The sequence below is a fragment of the Palaemon carinicauda genome, chromosome 31 (genome assembly GCF_036898095.1).
Source record: "Palaemon carinicauda isolate YSFRI2023 chromosome 31, ASM3689809v2, whole genome shotgun sequence".
In the NCBI taxonomy this organism is placed as follows: domain Eukaryota; kingdom Metazoa; phylum Arthropoda; class Malacostraca; order Decapoda; family Palaemonidae; genus Palaemon; species Palaemon carinicauda.
Window position 1 is genome coordinate 77,542,559 of NC_090755.1, and position 23,047 is coordinate 77,565,605.

Genomic DNA, 23,047 nt, shown 5'->3' on the forward strand with positions numbered 1-23,047 from the left:
GTCAGACAATGCACCATCTATAAAAAGAATAGTATATGAGAAACTGTAATTCCCTTAAGTAGGGGCGGGTCCGGAGGACCCGGGCCTAACAAAGGTCTAACACAAGATTAGAGCTTAACTGTAATATTCTTAAGTAGGGGCGGGTCCGGAGGACCCGGGCCTAACATAGATCTAATACAAGACTAGAGCTTACCTGTAATATTCTTAAGTAGGGGCGGGTCCGAAGGACCCGGGCCTAACAAAGGTCTAACACAAGATTAGAGCTTAACTGTAATATTCTTAAGTAGGGGCGGGTCCGGAGGACCCGGGCCTAACATAGATCTAATACAAGATTAGAGCTTAACTGTAATATTCTTAAGTAGGGGCGAGTCCGGAGGACCCGGGCCTAACATAGGTCTAACACAAGATTAGAGCTTAACTGTAATATTCTTAAGTAGGGGCGGGTCCGGAGGACCCGGGCCCAAACATAAGTCTAACTTAAACTAAAGTATAGCAATCCATTCCGGTCGAGCCGGGAGCATAAAAAAGGATGCAATAACAAGGAATTAAGACACATGGTGTCTGATTTCCTGGGGCGGGGTAGGCCCCGGGCCGGGAAATAAAAGTATATCCAAAACCAATTCATATAGGGACTCCGGGGTAGTGATCTGTCATATATAATCATCATATATAATCATAGGAAATGTTATAAAATAATAGGGGGGGCGGAACTGTAGCTAAGAACCGCCAACCGAACCCAGAGGGTTTCGTATAACATAAGCCAGAATGAAAAGTGAATATAAAATAGGGTGCCCCGGGATCCAACTCTGTTGACCGGTGGCCAACCAGACTAGACAGAGACGAACCCGCCGGGACACCCGGAGGACAAAGTCCATAAACACTGAACTACCCCCTCTAAAAGGAGGGAAGGCAACGGTCCCCTAGTGGAGGGGGAAGAAGCCTAGCCGCCCACCTAGCGAGAGGGGGAGCGTGGGGGAGGATCACGTGATACGAGGCAGCAGGGCTACCAACTGACGATCCCTAACCAGACAGATCAAACGGAGTAATGGCACAAATATTCATTATAATAATAATAGCGTTAAAAATTATATAAATAAACACATAGAAATTTTTTGGGCAAGGCGTGCAACATAATAATTAAATCACAAAAGACACACCTGATGGCTTAAAAATAACATTGCCGCCTAGCAACGAAGGTCGGCAGCCATAACGATACGTAAATGATATCGGCCCTAAAATTGAACCACGAGGATTCTAAACGCTAAATAATGAATATTCACAATAACAAATAATATTTAATAATACACATAGTAACACCGCGAGTGAAACTAAAAGCTCTCAAAAACAGGAGTACCAACTGTAGTGAAATCAAGCAAGATCGATATGAACGAAGAGAATAAACTCCTATAATATAAATATTAAACGATCTAGGTTGCTCAAAACACAGTAAAACCAAGCTTGGTACTTAACTTAGACGGTGTCTCCTGGGAAACCGAAGAAGAAGCCATAATCCAATGGAAATTAATCCAAAACGAGAGCACAACAAAAATGCGGGTTACTGCACAAGGCGTGCTAAAAGGAGTTAGGTTCTGAGCGGATGCATTGTTAGTAGTACCGAGTGAGGTTGAACGGCTCTCCTCTATTGGGGTTTCTGTCGTGGATGAATCTAAATAGTGCGGGACCTCTGGATTATACGCCCAATTTTATACCGACACCAATAGGTGAGCGAGCTAGTTAACCTAGCACTCCTTTACATTTTTTCTCTGGTATATTTAGCAGTAAATTACCTAAGAATAAGTGCTAAATGGAGCTTATTCACTGGGCGGCACAGGTTCGAGCCCAGAAATAATAATAATAATAATAATAATGCTGTGAAGAAGTGCTCCATAATTCCACCGCCGCTTGAACATAACGAAGGAAACTGTCTTGGAAGGAATATGCAGTGCTTCCTGATAACTGTAATTATGTTAGTTTTCTGTGCTACCAGCTGTTATTCAACATATTTCCTCTTGTTTGGTAGTTTGCCTGTTCCTGTTCTATCTCTTATGCGTGAGTGTATTACAACAATGACGTGATCCTGTATGTAAGTAGGTTGGCAAGGGCACCAGTCAGCCATTGAGATACTACTGCTAGAGAGTTATCGAGTTCTTTGACTGTCCAGGCAATATTACATTTTATCCGTCTCTCTAATTACAGCTCATTTTTTCTTTGCCTACACATACACGGAATAGTCTGGACTATTCTTTCCCTATCTTTCTCTGTCCTCATACACCTAACAACACTAAGATTACCAAACAATTCTTCGCTCAAGAGGTTAACTACGGCACTGTAGTTGTTCAGTGGCTACTTTCCTCTTGCTAAGGGTAGAAGAGATTCTTTAGCTCTGGTAAGCAGCTCTTCCAGGAGAAGGACACTCCAAAATCAAACCTTTTTCTCTAGTCTTGGGTAGTGTCATGGCCTTCGTACCACGATTTTCCACTGTCTTGGGTTAGATTTCTCTTGCTTGAGGGTACACTCAAGAACACTATTCTATTTTATCTCTCTTCCTCTTGTTTTTTGAAGTTTTTATAGTTTATATATAAAATATTTATTCTAATGTTTCTGATCTTATAATATTTTAATTGTTCATTACTTCTCTTGTAGTTTATTTATTTCCTTTCCTCACTGGGCTTATAGCATCCTGCTTTTCCGACTAAGGTTGTAGCTTAGCAGGTAATAATAATAATAATGCTGTGAAGCAGTGCTCCATAATTCCACCGCCGTGTGCACACAACTCTCTGATGGGCTAGCTGATTAGGTTTCTCTTCCTCCATGATTTTCATTTATTTATAGAAAAGTGGCTTACGGGGGCCGGCCGGCTACTGCCGATTTTTAATGATAGGACTTAGACATTTATACACCTTGATAAAGTGACTTAGGACATTTCCAAACTGCATAGGATTTTTGCCTCTAACCTTTGGTTTTGCGACACCAGGGTGATTTATCCTGAAAATTAGTGTTTTTCAAATTCTATCGACTCCCTTGATAATAATTACTAAAATCTGGGATTACTACCCTATATAGAGCTGATACAGACCTCCAATATGATGTAGAGTTTTTTCCTAAAAGTAATTTTTTTGCCGGATATGCATTTTTACATCATGGTATAAAAAAAACCCTAAAAATAAGTGAAAAAAAAATTAATAAAAAATATGAAAAAATTACTTCATTTCATTTATTTGTGAATTTTTACGTTATATACCAAATTTCAATGCTATAATCTTGAAAACTAAGGGAGGCTATTCAATTTGAAGGTCAATAAACAGATTTTGAGCGAAGCGAAAAATCTATTTTTGGGTGAGATAGCCATGTTGTCCTGATGGAAGTTCCTATAAGGTAGCTTCCTAGGGTATATTTGACTACGGTGATATTCCCAGAGAATTTTACCTTAAGGTACCCAGAATTCTAACTCCTGGAGCAAATATCCCTAATTAATTCTTATAGGGATATCGCATAATATCAGAGGACGTATTCTTGACACGCCACATAGCTAGCTATCTTCACCCCCAATAGCGTTAACGCTTCGAAAGGGAAAAAGTGGCAAGAAAACGAAAACAAAAGGAGAGCCATTATTAAGGTACCTCTCTTTCCCGTTTCGAGTCTGTATATGACGTCATCAACGGCGCCATCTTATTCCTTGTAGCGATATGTGAGGTGCTACAGATACTGTACTGTTGGGAGGGGTCCTTTAGCCCTTTTTAACAAAAGGAAGGGCGGGTCCATCAGGACGAAATGGCTATCTCACCCAAAAATAGATTTTGAGCGAACTTTTGGGCTCAAGCCATGTCGTCGTGATGGACGTTTACCAGAGCATTACTGTATCTGTGGATTCTCATTTCGTGCCTTATCCTCAAGAAACCTTTTCCTTGGTCTATTTAGACCTAGAGACCTATGATGTTACCGTCATACATCATTACTTCTAAACATAAACCATGTTAGTGCTTCCTGCCCCCTACAGGGAAGAGTCATGCTAGACTCAGGAAAAGTCTCGAGGAATACATATTACCTATGGATGCCCAGCAGACAAACAGGTATAATGGTCTCGACCTATACCTTCTAAAGCAAAGTTTCTATTGAAACTCACCAATGTCCGTATGAAATACTGACACCTCCCCTGGTGTATACCTATTTTGATTTGTGTATCGATCAAAGGTTTGTATCCGTTTAGGAACAGAGATTATATATCAGTTATCATCCCATTCAGAGTATAATGGTCTATCCTAAATAAGGATTGACCAAATCGATGAGTGCTTGTCTACACAAAGGAACAATTTTTTAAGATTTTCTGTATTATTAAATAATATCCATAGCAAGAAGTGCAATGCTCAACATATTTTTCATAAAATGAACCTGGGCGAATGAGACGCAATGTTCATTTAGAACTAGTTTATTGACAAACAATAAATATATTGATCAATCAACATTTATAGAAATATATAAAATGTGGATGAAATAAATTGAAGCATAAAGAAAACAGCAATACCAGAAAAAACTTGTTTGATCTGAAAGGGAAACATATAAATGCCACTTGAAAACGAAAATGATAATAATTTTCATTAATATCTGTCATTACTGTCTATTCACACTTGCGTAAAAACACATGGCACATGTGTCACTCATTATGCTTACTTTACCTTTGTCTATGGAACAGTTCGTAAGGACACCTTAGTGGCCTTTCACTTAGTATGTTGTACCGACCAGGGACCACACACCCACCCTTATATTGATCGTCCCAATTAATTTCACTGTTCCTCGCAGAATCAAGCAACAGGTTTAAGGACACTACCTGCTGCCACCACAGACCTCTTTAGTTCCTCCACATAATGCTTAAAAAATACCCTGGATGACTTCCAGCCAGTGTATGAGCGAAGGTGTTCAATATCTATATTATTGAAAAAGTTCAGGGATGAGGCAATTTTCCTTGGATCATGACCTGCGGGTGTACTGTCAGGATCCGCTCTGCGAATAAAGTAGGTGATCTTCGCCCTCAGTTGTCTCAGAGACAAGTTCGAACCTGAAGTTTCTCCCCTAAAGTCTGAAGTTCTACGAAGATAGACCTTTAGGCACTCTACTGGACATAGAGAGACATCTTCCTTCAGAGGGCAGATTCTCCAGGGAGCCCACCTTTTGGTGGGTAGCTCATTTTTGGCAAGAAATGTTGGGTCCGGAAAAAGATTCAGTTCTCCCCCTTCCAAGAACTGAATGTGACCTTCCTCTCTCGAGAGGGCCACTATTTCACTAACTCTGGCCCCCGAGGCTAGTGCAAATAGAAATATAACTTTTTGGGTTAAATCCTTCAAAGCACACTCATCGTTGTTCATCGTAGAAGTGAAGTGAAGAACCTTATCCAGAGACCATGAAATGGGTTTCGGAGGCACTGCTGGCCTGAGTCTAGCACAGGCCTTAGGAATCTTGTTAAAGATTTCGTTAGAGAAGTCGACCTGAAATGCATACAGTACAGGTCTTGTCAAGGCAGACTTACACATCGATATAGTGTTGGCTGCTAAACCTTGTTCATGAAGGTGAATAAAGAATGATAAACAGAAGTCTGTCGAGATTTCTTTTGGCTTCTTTGCCTTGACAAAAGACACCCACTTCTTCCATGACGACTCATATTGTCTTCTGGTAGATTTGGATTTATATTCCCCCAAAAAATCTATACTGTCTTTTGAGATCCCGAATCTTTTCTTTACCGCTAAGGAGAGAAAATCATGAGATGAAGGTTGCGGGTTTTCTGTGATGAAGCGAAGACAGTCGACTTCTGCACTAGTTGAGTCAGAACTGGATCTGGCAACGGCACAAACTTCAGTCATAGTTCTAATGCCAGAGGGAACCATACGCTGTTTGGCCACTTGTGAGCCACTATTGCTGCCGTCCCTTTGAATGATCTCAGTTTGTCGAGGACCTTCAGTAGAAGGTTGGATGGTGTGAACAGGTAAATCCTGGACCATCTGTTCCAATCGAGGGACAATGCGTCCACTGCTTCCGCTAGGGGATCCTCGTACGGAGCCACGTAACGATGTATCATCTTCTTGTCGCTCATCGCAAAGACGTCTATCTGCAGTTCCGAGACTTGACGTAAGATGAAGGAGAACAATCCTGTGTCTGGGGACCATTCTGACTCTATCGGTGTGAACCTGGATAGAGCGTCAGCCGTCACGTTACGGAACCCTTGAAGGTGAACTGCTGACAAGTGCCATCTCTTCTTTTCCGCCAAACGGAAGATAACATCACTTGGTTGATTTGAGGTGATCTCGAACCTTGGTGATTCAGGCATCTCACTATCACCTCGCTGTCCAGAACCAGTCTTATGTGGGTCGAGTGGCGAGGAGATAATTTCTTCAGTGTAAGAAGTACTGCCATGGCCTCCAAAAAGTTGATGTGAAATGTCTTGAATAGACTGGACCAAGCTCCTTGAACTTTCCTTTGGTGAGAGTGCCCTCCCCATCCTTCCTTTGAAGCGTCTGTGTGGATGATCACTGAAGGTGGAGGTGGTTGAAGAAGTATCGATTTTTTCAGTTGCTTGGCTTTGGACCACGGCTTGAGAAGCATTCCCAATCGAGCCGGTAATGGTCTTCTCAGATCTCTTCGAGCGTTTGATGCGTATCTTCTCCAAACTCCTGTTGTATCCTTTAGCTGTGCTCGTAGCACTGGGTCTGTCACAGAAGCAAACTGTAGAGAGCCCAGCACTCTCTCCTGTTCGCGTCTTGATATCCGTTTGCATTCCAGAAGTCTCTTGACAGTTCCCGCTATCTCTTTCCTTTTCTTTAGTGGAATGGAAAATTGATGTGACTTTAAATCCCAGTGGATTCCCAACCACTGAAACTTTTGAGCCGGAGATAGTCGAGACTTTTTGGCATTGATCTTGAATCCCAGATGTTCCAGGAACTGGATCACTTTCTTGGAAGCCTGCATGCATTCCGTCTTGGATGCTGCCCACACCAGCCAATCGTCCAGGTAGGCCACTACTGGGACACCCTTTAGGCGTAATTGATGAACGGCTGCATTTGCAAGCTTCGTGAATATCCTTGGGGGTATGTTTAGCCCGAAGGGCATGGCTCTGAAGGTGTAAAGTCTATGTTTTAGCTTGAAACCTAGGTAGGAGGAGAGTTGACGATTGATTGGAACGTGCCAATAGGCATCTGACAAGTCTATCGAGACAGTGTAAGCCTGTTTGGGCAACAGGGTCCTTATGTGTTGAAGTGTTAACATCCTGAACTTGGAGTTTACTATGAACTCGTTGAGTGGCAACAAGTCCAGAATGACTGAGTTTTTCTGAGTCTTTCTTTGGAACACAAAACAGCCTTCCTTGGAACTTGATGGACTTTACTCTCCTGGAACTTGATGGACTTTACTCTCCGAATTACTCTTTTATCCAAGAGTTCCCGTACGTATTCTTCCAGGACGTAGGTGGAGTGTTGGAAGAATTGCGGGAATAGAGGTGGACTGCTGTTCCAGCTCCAACCCAGTCCATTTTGATTAGGCTGTGGGCCCAGGGATCGAAGGTCCAACGATCCCGAAATAAGTATAGTCTCCCTCATACCGGGAGCATCTCACTTCTGCTGTTGACCCGAGGGCTTGCCTCCTTGACCGCGTCCTCTGAATCCCCTTCCTCTTGAAGGGCGTCTAGAGGAACCTCTGGCTGTTCCTCTAGCTTTCGGACGAAAGGTCGCTGACTGCCTCTCGAAAGCTGGGTTAAAGGCAGGCGACTGTGTCACTACTGGCTGAGGTACTAACTGGTACGTCGTTGGAGGTTGTGCCACCATCTGAGGCACCGCGGTCGTAGGAAGTTGTTGTTGCTGTCTGTAAGGCTTGGCCGGCCAAGAGGGTAGCCTAGGCTTCTTCGTCTTCCTCTTAGGTTGGGGACCCTCATCCGGGGAAGACTTCCTCTTGAGATAGGCCCCACTTTTGGAGAAGGTTCCTATTCTCCGTGGCGGCCTTGTCTACTACCTCTTTGACCACTTCGCTCGGGAAGAAGTCCTTACCCCAAATACAGGATGAGATCAGTTTTCTAGGTTCATGTCTCACCGCAGCCGAGGCAAACACGAACTCTCTACAAGCTCTCCTAGCTTTAATAAAACTATATAGATCTTTGGTCACGGTGGCCAAATGGGTTTTGGCCACTACCATAAACATTTCATGATTTTTGGGGTCACTTGCCATTGTCTCCAGAGTAGTCTGTAGGGACATAGATGCAGCAAGTCTTTCTTTTGTCTATTGCTCCCTATGCAAGAGAAATTCAGACAGCTTTGGAAGGTCCTCACCGAACTGACGTCCGGCAATATCTGCTTCCAACTTCCCGACTGAGAAGGTAAGGTGGACGTCCTTCCAGTCTTTTTGGTCCATAGGTAAGGTCAGGTATAAAGGCTTACACTCGTCCAACGAAGGGCATGGCTTCCCTGCCTCAACCGCCTTTAAGGCAGCCTTGTACCCTTTCTCTATAAAGGGGAAGGCTCTAGTTAGAGAAGCCACAAAGGTGGGGTGCTTCTTATTCAAAGCAGGTACCTTTGAGTTTGTGAAGCCCCTCTCTTTCATTTAGCTAGAAAGTAAACCTTGTGCTTTACCGTGGTCAAAGACTATGACCTCCTTTGGCTCCGTTTCCTCCTTTGAGGCTGGTTCCTTCCCGAGATGGACATAACAGTCCGGGTAAGACTCCTTGCTGGGCCAGAATTCCACCTCTTCAATGGGGACTGCTCCCAGCTTCTCCGAGGTGACAATCTTGCCAGTTGTCATCGGCATGTGTTCGTCATACTTCCAAGGACTCGCGTCCGAACACAAGGGGAGATCCTTCACGCTGATCTTCTTCTGGGGCCCGTGTGCTGCTGCGAGTCTGCGCATCTCCAGCTTCCTTTTCAGCATTTTTCTTCTGCATTTGTTGAATCATTTCAACTAACCCCAGTGGCTAAGAAAGCTCATCATAGCCTAAGGTCGTCTAATATAGCAAGGAGGCTGGCAGCACTTGCCATCTCCAGCAATACAAGAACGAAGTTTGGTGCTGTTATTTACCCAGGTAATGGAAAATCTCATTCTCCAACCTAAGGATAACAGCACAGGACTAGTCTGCTAAATCACATAAAGAAGGAATCATCTCATACAGAAACCTTCAGATGTGGCCTAGGGAGGTCTAGCCTCCTATGTCTGTAGCCTAACCTACCAAAGGAATCTCATTCACTCTGCCAGGTAGCCACAGACCCCAGACAGAATACTCTGACGTTCTGACCGAGCCCAAACCAGTTCTGGTTGCAGGACAAGGACAGAACCACCCTAGTATAGTTTTACCTGAATGCTATCAAGTCAAAACCCACTAGGGTTAAGCCTAGGCTAACTCAGAGGGAAAAGGGATTGATCTTAGATCTCCTGAGGAGAAAAGAACAATCGGGGAGGTGTGCGAAAGTATACTAAAGCCCCATAGGCTACTAGCCTAGGCGCTGTGAGAATCGATTACCTAAATCACCGAAACACTCTCGTATACAATCTTGGAAGAGGAAAATATTCAACAATATCTTACATATATAAACTTTTGCCTATAGCTTCAATAAAATTATCACACTAGGAAAATCTCTTATATCATGCATGGAAGTACTAAAAGCAACACGCCTAGGCTACTAAGCCTAGCTTAAGCAAGGATCGGTTACCTAAATCGCCGAAACTGATAAATACTAACGGCATAATATCAAGAATTTCCAGTAGGAAGCTATATAGCTAAATTTATCAAAGCATTGAGACCGAGAACGTCGCTCAGGCTAATTAAATGACTCATGCATAGCGAGCGACAGCGTCCATGACGCCTCCGGTAGGCAACAGCTCGTTTACGTTAATATCACTTTTGATTTAATTCCAAAACGACAAGAGCTTACATTTATACAAAGTACAGATAATACTCAACTTTCCAGAGGCAGAAGAGGCTGGAGAAAGCATCATAGCGTTGAATAAAATCCAAAATTACGAGAGAACACAGGGGAATCACCGAGCAATAGAGCTACGCGATAAGGAATAAGATGGCACCGTTGATGACGTCATATACAGACTCGAAACGGGAAGGAGAGGTACCGTAATAACGGCTCTCCTTTTGTTTTCGTTTTCTTGCCACTTTTTCCCTTTCGAAGCGTTAACGCTATTCGAGGTGAAGATAGCTATGTGGCGTGTCAAGAATACATCCTCTGATATTATGCGATATCCCTATAAGAATTAATTGGGGACATTCACTCCAGGAGTTAGAATTCTGGGTACCTTAAGGTAAAATTCTCTGGGAATATCACCGTAGTCAAATATACCCTAGGAAGCTACCTTATAGGAACTTCCATCACAACGACATGGCCTGAGCCCAAAAAGTATAGTTTTGAGATACAGGCATTCAAAGTTTTTCTTTGTATTTTTTACAAAAACAATATTAATAAATCATGATTATTATGAATTTTATGTTCTTTTTGGCTATTGATAAAAGAAAACAAAGTTATTTATCATAATTTCATCATAAATGAAGATCCTTTTGCTGAATATCTTGCTTCTTTTGGCTCCTGTGAGGCAAGGCAGCTGCTCCTCTATCCACAACCCTCTCTCTCTGCACTCCCGATATTACCCTCTTCTGAACTCTTAATAGAGCAAATTTTCTTCTTCCTTATGTTAGCAAGATGTTGAAATTGTCTTTTCCTCTTTGAAATGATAAAATTCTTGCCGAAAATGAGAAAAACAAACGTAAAAATGAGTGAATGTCAGTGGTCAAACTCAGGCATGAACTCTCTCTGAGGTTTGTTGCAGGACTGAAGGACGAAGGGTGTAACCGTGTAATACAATGTCTAAGGCTCGTGGAAGTTATACAGATGCCATTGTTCACAATTTCTTTCACATTAACATTTAATAATCATCAAAATTTACGATAACAGAAGAAATATTGCATTTTCTTGTAGGGAATAATGTTTATGGTTTATTGAGTTACTTTTACTAATTACCCTGTAACTATGAAAGTAAGAGGAATTTTGACAAAATATTTCGTAAAAGCATTCTCCATTGCCATACGAAGCTCAGTGAATTTTTTCAGGATTTTGTGTTTTTCTTCCTATACCTTCTAATACTGGCATTAAGGCTGGTCCCCTTAACAAAACTACAGTCACATAAGACAATTTATGAGTTTTCCCAGATGACTTGTTCCTAAATGAGAGATAAATAGAGGTAAGAAAATGGAAATTTATTCAACAGCTAGGAATGAAGAAACTAAGGGAACACATGAAAAATAATTGGAAAAAACAATTGGAACAACAGAGAACCCAAGTGCTGTACACTATATGAAGCACACTGCATACAGTTCTAAAAGGCCTTTTCCTGATGGAAGATATGGTTAGGCTTTCAAGATTTGTAACCTAGATAGTTATCTATGGCTTTAGGAGTAGAGGAGTACATTTTCCATTACACTACTGTACAAGGTAACTTTATACAAAAATTTCATAAATGCCAATATGTTGATTTTTTCTTCTCTTACATCCTAAAAATTAGGCGACTGTACTTTGGTTTGCTTTTTAATCCTTTCGGGGAACTAAAAGCTGGTTTTCTTTTCCCTATCAATAATAATTCATGGTGTTACCAAAGGAGATCCTGTTTGGACTGCATTGGATTTATGAATTTGGACCTAAGAGGCTATTCTTCGCCCATTAGCATCAAGTGAAAAACCCTGTAGTTACAGCACAATGGAAGAAGAAATGGAGGTTAGTAAAAGGCTAAAAATTGAGTGCAGCTATGGGTCGAAATGAAGCTGCAAAGATCTTCATGCAATATCTATGGTAAACTGGTACTAATCCCCCACTGAAATGATTTTTAGATCAGGAGCAAATATCCCAGCAACTGGGCCTCATTCAACACTCAAGTACATCTAGGGTAAAACGTTAGTTACGCTATCAGGTAAAAGTTAGAGGTTGGACAGAAAGATGGATGAAAGAAAGCAAGAATGGAGGTAAAGTAGATGTGCACTTAATGGCCCAGGGAACACTACAAAGATTCTTCAGTAATGCCTACAGTGCACGACTTGTGACTGCAGACATTATCATCTCCCTATAGAGAGATCCTGTATGGACATCCTTTGGTTGCTATTGCATTTGGAATTAGCTAATGCTACAATATTCTAAGCATTTCAACATCCTGGTTCTGCTGAGATGTCATGATATTGTACTTTTCAGCACAAGAGGTCTTTTATTCTCAGCACTGCCTACGGCACTTTCCAATTGATACTTGTATGTTTAAAGTTATACAGCTTGAAAATGCTATTAGTCCTTCACTGCTTAAGTTTTAACTTTTCTAAACTATTGTTTGCATAAATGGATTCATTTTTAAGCGAATCATTTGCATCCCTTCATTTCTATTTTAACCTGTATTTCACTTTTCTTATTACCAAGGTCCTATATCCAGATAATGTCCTTCTTAGCTTGTTCTATAAGTGTATAAATTTTCAATAATAATAAAATGAGAAAGTAATGGTGGAGGAAATATCATTGCCAAGAACAACAAATTCTACAAGCAACATTACAGCCCCACAAAGATTGTCATCATAAGATTAATTTGAGACCATTGGGTCGCACCTCCAAACTCTGGAGCTTGCTACAATCATTTGATTTTGTAGGAAGGGGAAAGGGAACAATGTAGGAAGGGGAAAGGGAACAATGTAAAGATAAAGGAGTTGGACAGCTAAGCAAGATGGAATCAAAGAGAGTGGACAGATTATAGAAAGTGAAAAGCACCAGACATAGAGCTGAACGATACTGCATAGCTCCTTAAGTCATGCCTAAAGCATGTGATAAGTGGTAAATCCTACAGGAGCCTTGCAGTAAAATCATAAGCTTGATCCACAGTTCTAGACCATATATTTCAAAAGAAATTTTCACTTACAACTTCACAAACAGTCTTGACTTTGTTTTGTACTAAATTTGTAGTGTAAGCATTCATGAGTGGCATTCCTAAACAGCAAAGAACTCAAGATTATCCATCCCATTTACTTTTAAAACTTTGGAACAGCCTTCCTGGTAGCATTACAGATAGTGGGGCTTATTAGTTTAAGAATACCTGAGATGTTATCTTATATTTTTTTTTTGCATCAAAGGATTAAGTTATTCATTCACCACTTGTTAATCATGCCAATGTAATTAGTTCTGTATTCAATATACAGTATTAATTTGCAAGTCATTTTTATTTCAAATAGCTTTTCATCTCTTTGATATAATTTCTCTTGTTTCACATAGTGGTATTCAATTGTGGAAGCTTGGTTAGAAAGCTAATAATTCTTCTGGTTCATGCAATGTGAATGTGTAAAATTAGTATTAAAATTACTGTGATTACCTTCATCCCATACAAGCTCTGGGTCAGCTGATTTTTTATCTGCTCTCTGTTTGAGCTCTTGTCTTCGTGCGTCGGCTTTCTCCAACTGTTTAACCTTATAAAAATACCGATGCCAAAACACAACATGCGATACCTGAAAAGAAAGCAAGAATGCAGTCTAAGAAATCCTATAAAATATTCGTAAGATAAGTAGTTGTTTTTTTCTGGGAATGGAAAATCTTTTGAAAATTATTTATATTCAGCCTGTGAACAAAAAGATTCTACCATATACTCTACATTTCTAAATGGGAAACCTTCACTTAACATCTATAATCCTATATACTACACATGTGAGCATTTAGTAAACCAATGTAATTTATGCAGCTTTAAATGTATAAACCACTCAAGTAATTATTTATACAACAAAAGAACTTTTATTGGCAAGTGTGTCTTATTCACTCAAAGCTGGAAAACCCTGAAATGATCTAGAATTTTTTCTATATGCTCCAATGCTAATAACCTTACTCTAAACAGTGACCACCAGACAAGAGCTTGATGCCAGTTAATCCCATTAAGTTCAGTAACATTTCAACATCACTTACTTCCCAGAAGCAGGTATACTGTAACTACACCCACAAGGCAATATTAGATATACAGCACTTGAATGATAGAAAATAAGCCATCCACATATTTATGATGTGACAAAATTGGAGGGTGTTATCTTTCATTCTTATTTTATTCAGTCATCTCATTTTATCTTTGCTGCCCTTTCTCTCTTATAGCTTATTCTTTTCTAGTAGTAATAGCAGTAGATTGACGCTTAATAATTCATACATTCACAATCAACAATGACATGACGGGGCCCAGATATAAAGCTATTTCACAAACTTCCATAATCATCTAAACAGTGAGACCAAAATGTTAATCCTAGTCTTTTATAAGTACTAAACCAAATTTTGGACTGCCCCCACCATTAAGCATAATGATTTTAGTAAATATGATAGGTTATTACTCTGTATGAACATTAAACAAATGCACCATGATATGGTGTTTCATATTTTAGTAATGTCTGAGTCAGCCTTTACTTGAATTACTATAGCGCTGATGAGTTGAATTAGCAATAATACCCATTTATCTTCCTCTACATACCTGTGCAGGAACTAAAGCAGTATAATTATGTCTAAGGGGTTGATTGTTTACAAGCAAATCTGATAGCTCTGTCTGGTGCGACTCTAGATCAAATGTTCCAAGCCATTCTTCATACTCCTTTTCTTCTTCTTCAGGATCAGTGAGGAATGTAGCTGCATCTTGTGATATGGCATAGATAGCCGCCTGTTAATCAAATACTATCAATTATGTTTATGCAAACAAAATTAACATACACATTTTTATAGATACATAAAAAAGATTATCCTATAGCTTACACACAAGAGATATTTTTGTAGTTAATCATCATTAATGATAGTATTAGCAAGTTCAAGGTGATAAAAGCAGGTAAAAATAACATTATATGAACTAGTGAGTTAGGTGTTTGATGAAAAATCTTAGTGGAACCTTGGAATTTTAGCACATCTGAATTTGAACAAATTAGCTTTTTAACAATATATTTCAACATTTTCTTTCCCCAGAATTCATATGGCAATCACAATTGGATAGATACATTGGTGTACAACTGAGATGCATATAACCTACAGACAAAAAGTGAAGTTAAATTTTCATGTATTTACAATAACCTATTTATCGTTTCTTAATTTTTTGTATTATTCTATGTTACAGTAAAACCTTCTTATCTGCTGATCTGAATATCCATGATTGAACTATTGTCATTATCAAAAATATATACTGGATGCTAAAAATCCCTTGGCAGCAGTTGCTAACCTTGAAGCAAAGGGCAAAATGTTTAAACCATGTAGCCTTCTCAGTAGAGTAGGCTACTGTAAATTCCTTTTATTCTATAATTCATTTCTGTTATTCACACATTTTTCCTGTTAATTTCGATCTAGTTTGTTCCTTATGCACTTACAGTTATCCCTCGGCTATCACGTGTGTTCCATTTCATCCCCAGCCCCCTTGCAATAGCTGAAAAACTGCAAAGTAGATACAGAAATCTACGATACAAATATCTTTGAAAGTTTTTCATGGTCTTATTTTCTTTATAAATTTAAGCTTTCATAAACCCTCCAAATACTTTCATAAACATTATACACCCTAAAAACACTTTTTTTAAGCAAAAATTAGATTTCCATCCTAAAACTCATATTAATAACACCAACCTGGCTAATTTAGCTAGCCCTGAATCCCAATAACCCACCCAAATTTTTAACACATTGGCAACCCTGATACCTACTATTTTGTCCTATCATTGGTAACACTAACTGTATATCTAAAGCAAGATGTATTTTTCCCAAAAGAACTGAAATCTAAATCCACGTGACAAGTTGTACAAAAGTTTTAGGAATCCTAATTGACAAACTCGGGATTAAGTGTACAGTAATCTTACAAGAGATAATCATAAGAAAAAACTACAACTCCTGAACACCTCTCTAGGCTTGTGGCCAAGACTCGGCTCAAGAAGGAATGTTCCAGTAAACATTCAATGTGTGAATGCTTGATCTAGTATGCATTAAAGCATGCACCAGTTATCGTACCAAGGAACCATGGAACCATCGTTGACCAACAACCAGCTGTCATTTCAGCTACAAGGCGATTGTTCGGTTGCCAAGCGGAAGGAACAAGGTAAGAGATGACTCATTCCACGATAGGTCGAATGAACTGTTCGCTTAGTTCGTAGACAACAAAAGCCTGCAGAATGAGTGTCTGGTCAACCTGTCGGTTGGTGTATAAAAACATCGGGGGGGGGGGGGGGGGGGGAGGCGATGCAGCTTAATCATTCCAAATGTTTTGATCCCAAAGAATCAACACTACTTACTGTCGCTGTGTTAAGCAACTTGGACGAAGGACCTATGACAAATGCCATCCAAGGTCATCAACACCGACAGTTAGATTACCTGTCTCCTTACTGGAGAGACATTGTCACCTAAAAGAGAGGGGACAAGTAGTTGGCGACATAAATGACCGAGTGAGCGCCTGTCTGCAAACGGAATCTCGCAGTTTTATTCGACTTGGAGTTACGGCAAACGTCACCCTAGGTCATCAACACAGACCAAGAACATCTGAGCACCTAGACAGACCAAATCATAGTGTTAAACAACTGGGAATTATGGCACATGCCACCCTAGGTCTAAAACACAGACCGAGAATGTCTGAGCTCCTAAATTAACCAAATCTCGCAGCACTAAACGACTTGGAGTTACGGCACATGCCACCCAAGGTCACCAACACAGACCGAGAACATCTGCCACCTGACTCCCAGAGGAGCCGTTGCCAAGCGACATCTGGCAACGGCAGGCAACAATTCGCTTGACACCGAAAACGCATGGTCAGTTTGCTGGCGTGGTGCCAGGTGATACTGAGGTTATCGACGACGCACTCCAATGTTCCTATATCACACAACAGCATTACTAATAGTTCCTTGTCACTTGTGACTGTCTGACAACAAAAAGCAAAGGACCAAGAGTAATTGGTAACATTGTCGGCCAGAAATTGAAAGGTAACAATAGATCAACCTCTAAGGATTAAGTTTAAACCTAACCTAACTATCCCGTCACCCAACCACGTCACACTAGGGCCCATTGACCCAAACAACAAAAATGGTGTCCTAAACCAAATTAGGTAATACAAAATAACATACACCCATGTAGGGAAGGAAAAATCAAGTCTCCTGTCTGACGACCTATAATGCTGAATCAGCGGACCCAAAGGCAAAATTGCCCAGAGACAAATAATAATTAACAGAGGTCAAGATATGTAATGACCGCTAAGCCTAGAAATGTAATGATCATCCTAATCAGGAAGTTGAATTACAAAAACTTCACGCTGAATAGCAGTGAAGTTTCCTGGTGACCGATCTATCTGGTGTCATTACTGGACTGGAAACTATAATATACATATCACTTCTCTGAAAAGAGACTAATCGTCCATTTACAAGATTAACTGCTTAAATGCACACTACCTACCATTTTAACTGAGAGAAATATTAAATTTAATATAAAGCTCTTCCGAACATAAACAGAAAAAACTTGATAGTGCCAGAAATTGAACCTACGAGACTACGATGGACACATACCGAGATGTTGTGTTAAGCATACTACCACTAAGACATGAACCAACTTTTCTTACTATTTTAATGATTTCCTCTCTGGTCCTATCACATAATCATTTCTAATACATTGGACCAAAGCATATCTTGCATAAATACAGGCATAACAGACAGCAATTGAAAAGGGAGCTTCCGAGACGATCCCTTCCCAAAATAAAGGAAACGGAAGAGGGGAACTGGACCTTCAGACCATTCACGAATCTTCCTAACCTCATTGTCCATCCCGATAGACGCAAAAGAGTACCTTCCAGTCCCACTGCAATCTTAGGTCTAACAATAATAACAATAATAAAAAAAAACCTCTATCCCCACCTAGGAACTCTTCGGGACCGTTACGAGAACACAAGGGGATCGGTAGGTAATTTACCGTACGGAACCTGCCACACCTGTTACCTACCCAGGCTTACACCATGCCAGGGCTCACAAGAGGGGTGCTCAGTCGTACCTTTACCTGATGGGAAGCTGATCGAGAATGATTACTAGCATTCATAATAAAGGTAAATCCTAACTTTCCTTTTAATACCTACTTAACAGCATATGTGAAATATCTGTTAAAAAGATTCTCAAGTTAGCGTGGCGAACGATCAAACCTATGTCATAGAGGATCCTGAATCCACAAAAATAGCACTTAAACACTCAGAAACATCAATTATAGGAAAAAACAACTGGTTGAAGAGAGGGTTATGGGAAACAGCGAATCTGAACACCTAACACAACAGAAAAGTCCACGCCCAAAATTCCTAATGAGCTATGGCCTTTTAACTTATCTTCAAAAACCCTTCCTGCTGCACTAAGTAATGATTATTGCATTACACAGCCACTAATTTTTGGCCATGAGAACTTGAAGAAATAATGTTCTTAGTTATTTTCTTCTTTATTACCTTCACCAATGAAGTTGGGGGGAGGTTATGCTTTTAACCCTGTTTGTCCATTTGTGTATGTTTGTGAACAACTTCCTGGCCACAATTTTAAACATAGTGTAGTGAAACTTTCAGGTATTAATTGGTATGTAGAGACATGGAAGTGATTCAATTTGAAAGTCCTACGTCAAAAGTCAAGGTCAAGGTCGAGCAAAAGGTCGACCGGAATGAGCTGCCATGGCGGAGGTCTGCACTCTTAGAGGCATTTTCTAGTTCTTTCTGTACTAACCAAGAGATGTCGCAGGTGTGGTCTGACTGCGAACATACACTTGAGGTAGCTCTTCAGACCCTTCATAGGACACAACAGCATCGGTTACCTCTCTAAAGTTTGATATCTGAAAAGACAAATCTTGGATCAGGAATTGATGGATTTTGGGTTTTAGAAAAAAAAAACTCTGGGACAAAGGAGAATGAGACCTCCCACTATCCCTTTGAATGGGCAACGTCGAAAGAAAGACCATGGAGCTCATTGACTTTTAGCTGAAGCTAAAGCAAAAAGAAAACCGTTTTAAGAGTAAAAATCCATGTCCGAGGCTCACCTCAACAATACATGGAATGAAGGACTTTGCTGATGTTCCAAGGAAGTGGTCTCACTTCAACTGGAAGGCAGGTCTCCTCAAAACTTCCGATGAGCAGCAAGAGTTCTACTGAAGAAGTTATGTCTGCTCCCTTTAGTCTAAAGACTTGGCTCAAGGCTGAGCGATAGCCTTTTATTCCTGAAACGGAGCAGAGTTTCTCCTTGCGGAGATAAAGCAAAAAGTCGCCTATGAGGGGAATAGAGGTTCCGAGAGGAGAGATACTTCACCCATGACACCAGTCACAGAAGATGGCCCACTTGGCTTGATTGATCATCAGTAAAACAAATAAACATGGATATACATAATCATAGAATAAGTGTGCAAGTATACCTGATGGTGACAAATCTCGTCTGCAGCTATGGCCTTGTAGTGAAAGGGTTAACACCATAAACAGGCCAGGAACTGGAGAACAGAATACTGGAAGCTTTTAGTTCAACACAGTGGCAAACAGGTCGATTAATGGCATCTAAATGTGTGTCTGCTAAAACTATTATTATTATTATTATTATTATTATTATTATTATTATTATTAGCTAAGCTACAACCCTAGTTGGAAAAGCAGGATGCTTATGCCCAGGGGCTCTAACAGGGAAAATAGCCCAGTGAGGAAAGAAAACAAGGAAAAATAAAATATTTCATGAAGAGTAACATCATTACAATAAATATCTCCTATTTAAAGTGTATAAAATTTAACAAAACAAGAGGAAGAGAAATAGGATAAAATAGTGTGCCTGAGTGTACCCTCAAGCAAGAGAACTCTAACCCAAGACAGTGGAAGACCATGGTACAGAGGCTATGGTACTACCCAAGACTAGAGAACAATGGTTTGATTTTGAAGTGTCCTTCTCCTGGAAGAGCTCCTTACCATAACTAAAGAGTCTTCTACCCTTACCAAGAGGAAAGTAGCCACTGAACAATTACAGTGCAGTAGTTAACCCCTTGGGTGAAGAAGAGTTGTTTGGTAATCTCAGTGTTGTCAGGTGTATGAGGACAGAGGAGAATCTTTAAAGAATAGGCCAGACTATTCAGTGTATGAGGAGGCAGAGGGGAGGTTAACCGTAATCAGAGAGAAGGATCCAATGTAGTATTGTCTAGCCAGTCAAAAGACCCCATAACTCTCTAGTGGCAGTATCTCAACGGGTGGCTGGTGCCCAGGCCAACCTACTACCTTGAATGAACCTCACTGACAGCTCTAACACATTGCCGAATGCCCGTGTTGATGTAGGCCTCAACGGCAGTGGTCTCGCTCATCAATGCTACCTAGTACCCTATCAAACTCTGATGGAAAGCTTGAAATACTAGTAGCCCTGCTTAAATTTCCAACAGGTTGATATGCTTTTCTTCCTTGGACCAAGTTCTCTAGGCAGTTTGGTTTCACAGGTGTGTGCTCCGCCGCTCCTCGGATGCATCTATAAATAGTAACATCTCTGGAGGTGAGGTGTCGAGTGGAGCTACCCTGGGGAGGTTTTTGTTATTGAGCCACCAGGCCAGAGCAACCCGTACTTCTTGTTCTACAGGAATCAGATGGTAAGGGGTTAACTGCTGACCAGTAATGCTTCAGACACCACCGGAGCGATTGCTGCTGGAGATGTCCAAGCGGAACCTGCTTCTCCAACAAAAAAAATGTCAAAGACACTACCACTGTTGAGCGGGAAATTCTTTATTGTTCAGGAATGGTTGCCCTACCTCCCAGACTCAGCTGATACCATCACCAGATAGTAAGACTTGCTGTTACCACGTCTATCAGCATACCCAGATACTCCATACTGTAATTGGGCATGAGATTGGACTTTTCTCAATTGATCACAATCCAAAAATAGTCTGTCACTATCGCTAGAGAGTTACTGGGTCTTCTGACTGGCCAGATAATACTACATTGGATCTCTCTATCATTATGGCTAATTTCTCCTTTGCCTACTCAGAATAATCTGGCTTATTATTTTTGCATCCTCCTTTTTCCTCATACACCTGACAACACTAAGATAACCTAAAAAATCTTCTTCACTCAAAGGGTTAAATACTGCATTGTAATTATTTAGTGGTTACTTTCCTCATAGTAACTGTAGAAGAGACTCTTTACCTATGGTAAACAGGTCTTCTAGGAGGAGGAGGACCATTGTTCTTTATTCTTGAGTAGTGCCACAGCCTCTGTACCATGTTTTTTTCACTTTCTTGGGTTAGATAGAAAAGTGTTCCATCAAACAAGACAACTGTTTTCCTTGTTGGAGCCATTGGACATTTCAAACTAGGGTTGTAATTTAGCTGATGATAATAATAATAATAATAATAAAAATAATAATAATAACAATAATAATAATAATAATAACTGCTTCCTGGAGGACAACAGGATCAGCCAATTGTCGAGATACCTCAAGACATGAATTCCAAAGTAGAGAGTAGCGTGGACACTTGCGGAGTGGTAGACAGCCCAAAGCACAAGGCTTTGACCTGGTACACTACTCCTCTGAGGACGAAGTGGATGTACTTTCTGTACCAATAGTATGCATCCTTCAGGACCCTGGAAAGCAGGAAGTAGTCTTTCCTGATGGCTGACCATACAGTACTTGCTATTTCCATTTTGAAAGTTATCTAAACAACAAACCTGTCAAGTGATGAGATGATGACAAGTCTCCAGCCCCAGGTCGTCAATTCCACCAAGAAGAGTCAAATGTAAAAGCCTGAAGTACCATCTTGGACGACTTAGAATGCATTCTTTTTCTCCATCACTTTATCCTCTGCCACTAAGGCCTACGATTTCTGTGATTCCGGAGGAAAAGACTGGAATGCTAGCAATACGCAAATGAGGGAAGGGCAAGAGTTGGTGAAAGATGGGCGATATCTGTCACAAAGGATTTTAGCCACCCAGTTCTGTGCCGATCCATGACTGTCTTGTCTCCCTTGATAGGATTAGTGGTGACTTCCCTGAGGTCATTGTACTCACAAATGAATGCAAAGGTCAACAGTGTCCTGGGACTCCTCCCATCTCATGAGGGGGTCTCAACATGTAATTAGGTAGTATCCTCTTTCTCCTTGGAGTATTTGCAAACTGCACTAAGAATGGAGACAGGGCAGTACACTGTAGAGAAAGAAAGAACCATTGAACACTGATCTGACTCTGCTTTGGAGACTGAAATGCCCCTGCATCTTGTACTCTGAGGGCTGAAGAAGCACTAGGAGCCTTAGCCTCTGAAGAGTAAGTGGGAGAGCACAGCACTGAGTAACATGCAAATGCCTGTCCCTGGGTAAAGGAGCCTTGCTGACAATCCTGATAAAGCAATGTGGCATCTTAGTGCTTGTATTGTACACGTGTTGAGAGTGGTCCTGGGAAGTCACCTGTTCTAAATACTTCTCGTGTGGAAGCGATGGAAGGTCTCAGTGCATGGGAAGATCTTGTCATAGACTAGTCTAGGGACAGAAAGATCTCTAGTCATAGACCAGTCTAGGTGTATGGGGAAATCTCACGGACATAGACTGGTCTTGGGATGTTGTAAGATCTTGGTGCACGGAGATTTTCAACATGTTGGAAGGTCTCAGTTTGAAGACTGGTAGCATTGGACTGGAATATGTAACTGGTGATCTGAGTCACTGACGAACCAAAATTTGTGATCACAAGGACTCGTGTGTGAAGTCCAACCGTGTGGTGTTTGAACTTATTGTGTCCAATAAAGAGGAGAGTGTTCATGCATGATGGAATATGCAGTAACTGGTCATGTGGAGACTAATTTAATGGTAACCATTCATGAGACTGTTGAAAAAGGGAATGATCACGAGGAGATACTAGTTGTTCTTCATTCTCACTCTTGCATGAAGGAAGTTCTTGTTGCTAGTACAGTACCAGCAAGAAGACCAATTGGAAGTTCCTCCTCCACCCATAATAGACTACTTTAAGGCTAAACTCTTGTTAGAGGAAAATACCAGAGTGCCTCAAACATCCTGGAGTGGGAAGGGCCGAGGGCAGCGCCCATAATTTAGACAAGCAGTAAGCATAATCT

The 23,047-nt window shown here is 40.8% G+C and overlaps 1 protein-coding gene across 3 annotated transcripts in view; it reads right to left on the reverse strand.

The window, feature by feature from the left end:
* The window catches only part of LOC137624551 (BSD domain-containing protein 1-like), a 173,690-nt gene that overhangs the window by 75,365 nt on the left and 75,278 nt on the right, over positions 1–23,047 (reverse strand). For all 3 annotated transcript variants that reach the window (XM_068355442.1, XM_068355441.1, XM_068355443.1), the window contains 2 exons: positions 14,488–14,670; positions 13,360–13,492 (listed from right to left, as the gene is read on the reverse strand). In XM_068355442.1, the coding sequence (XP_068211543.1) occupies positions 13,360–13,492; positions 14,488–14,670 (316 nt within the window). The remainder of the gene's footprint in view (positions 1–13,359; positions 13,493–14,487; positions 14,671–23,047) is intronic.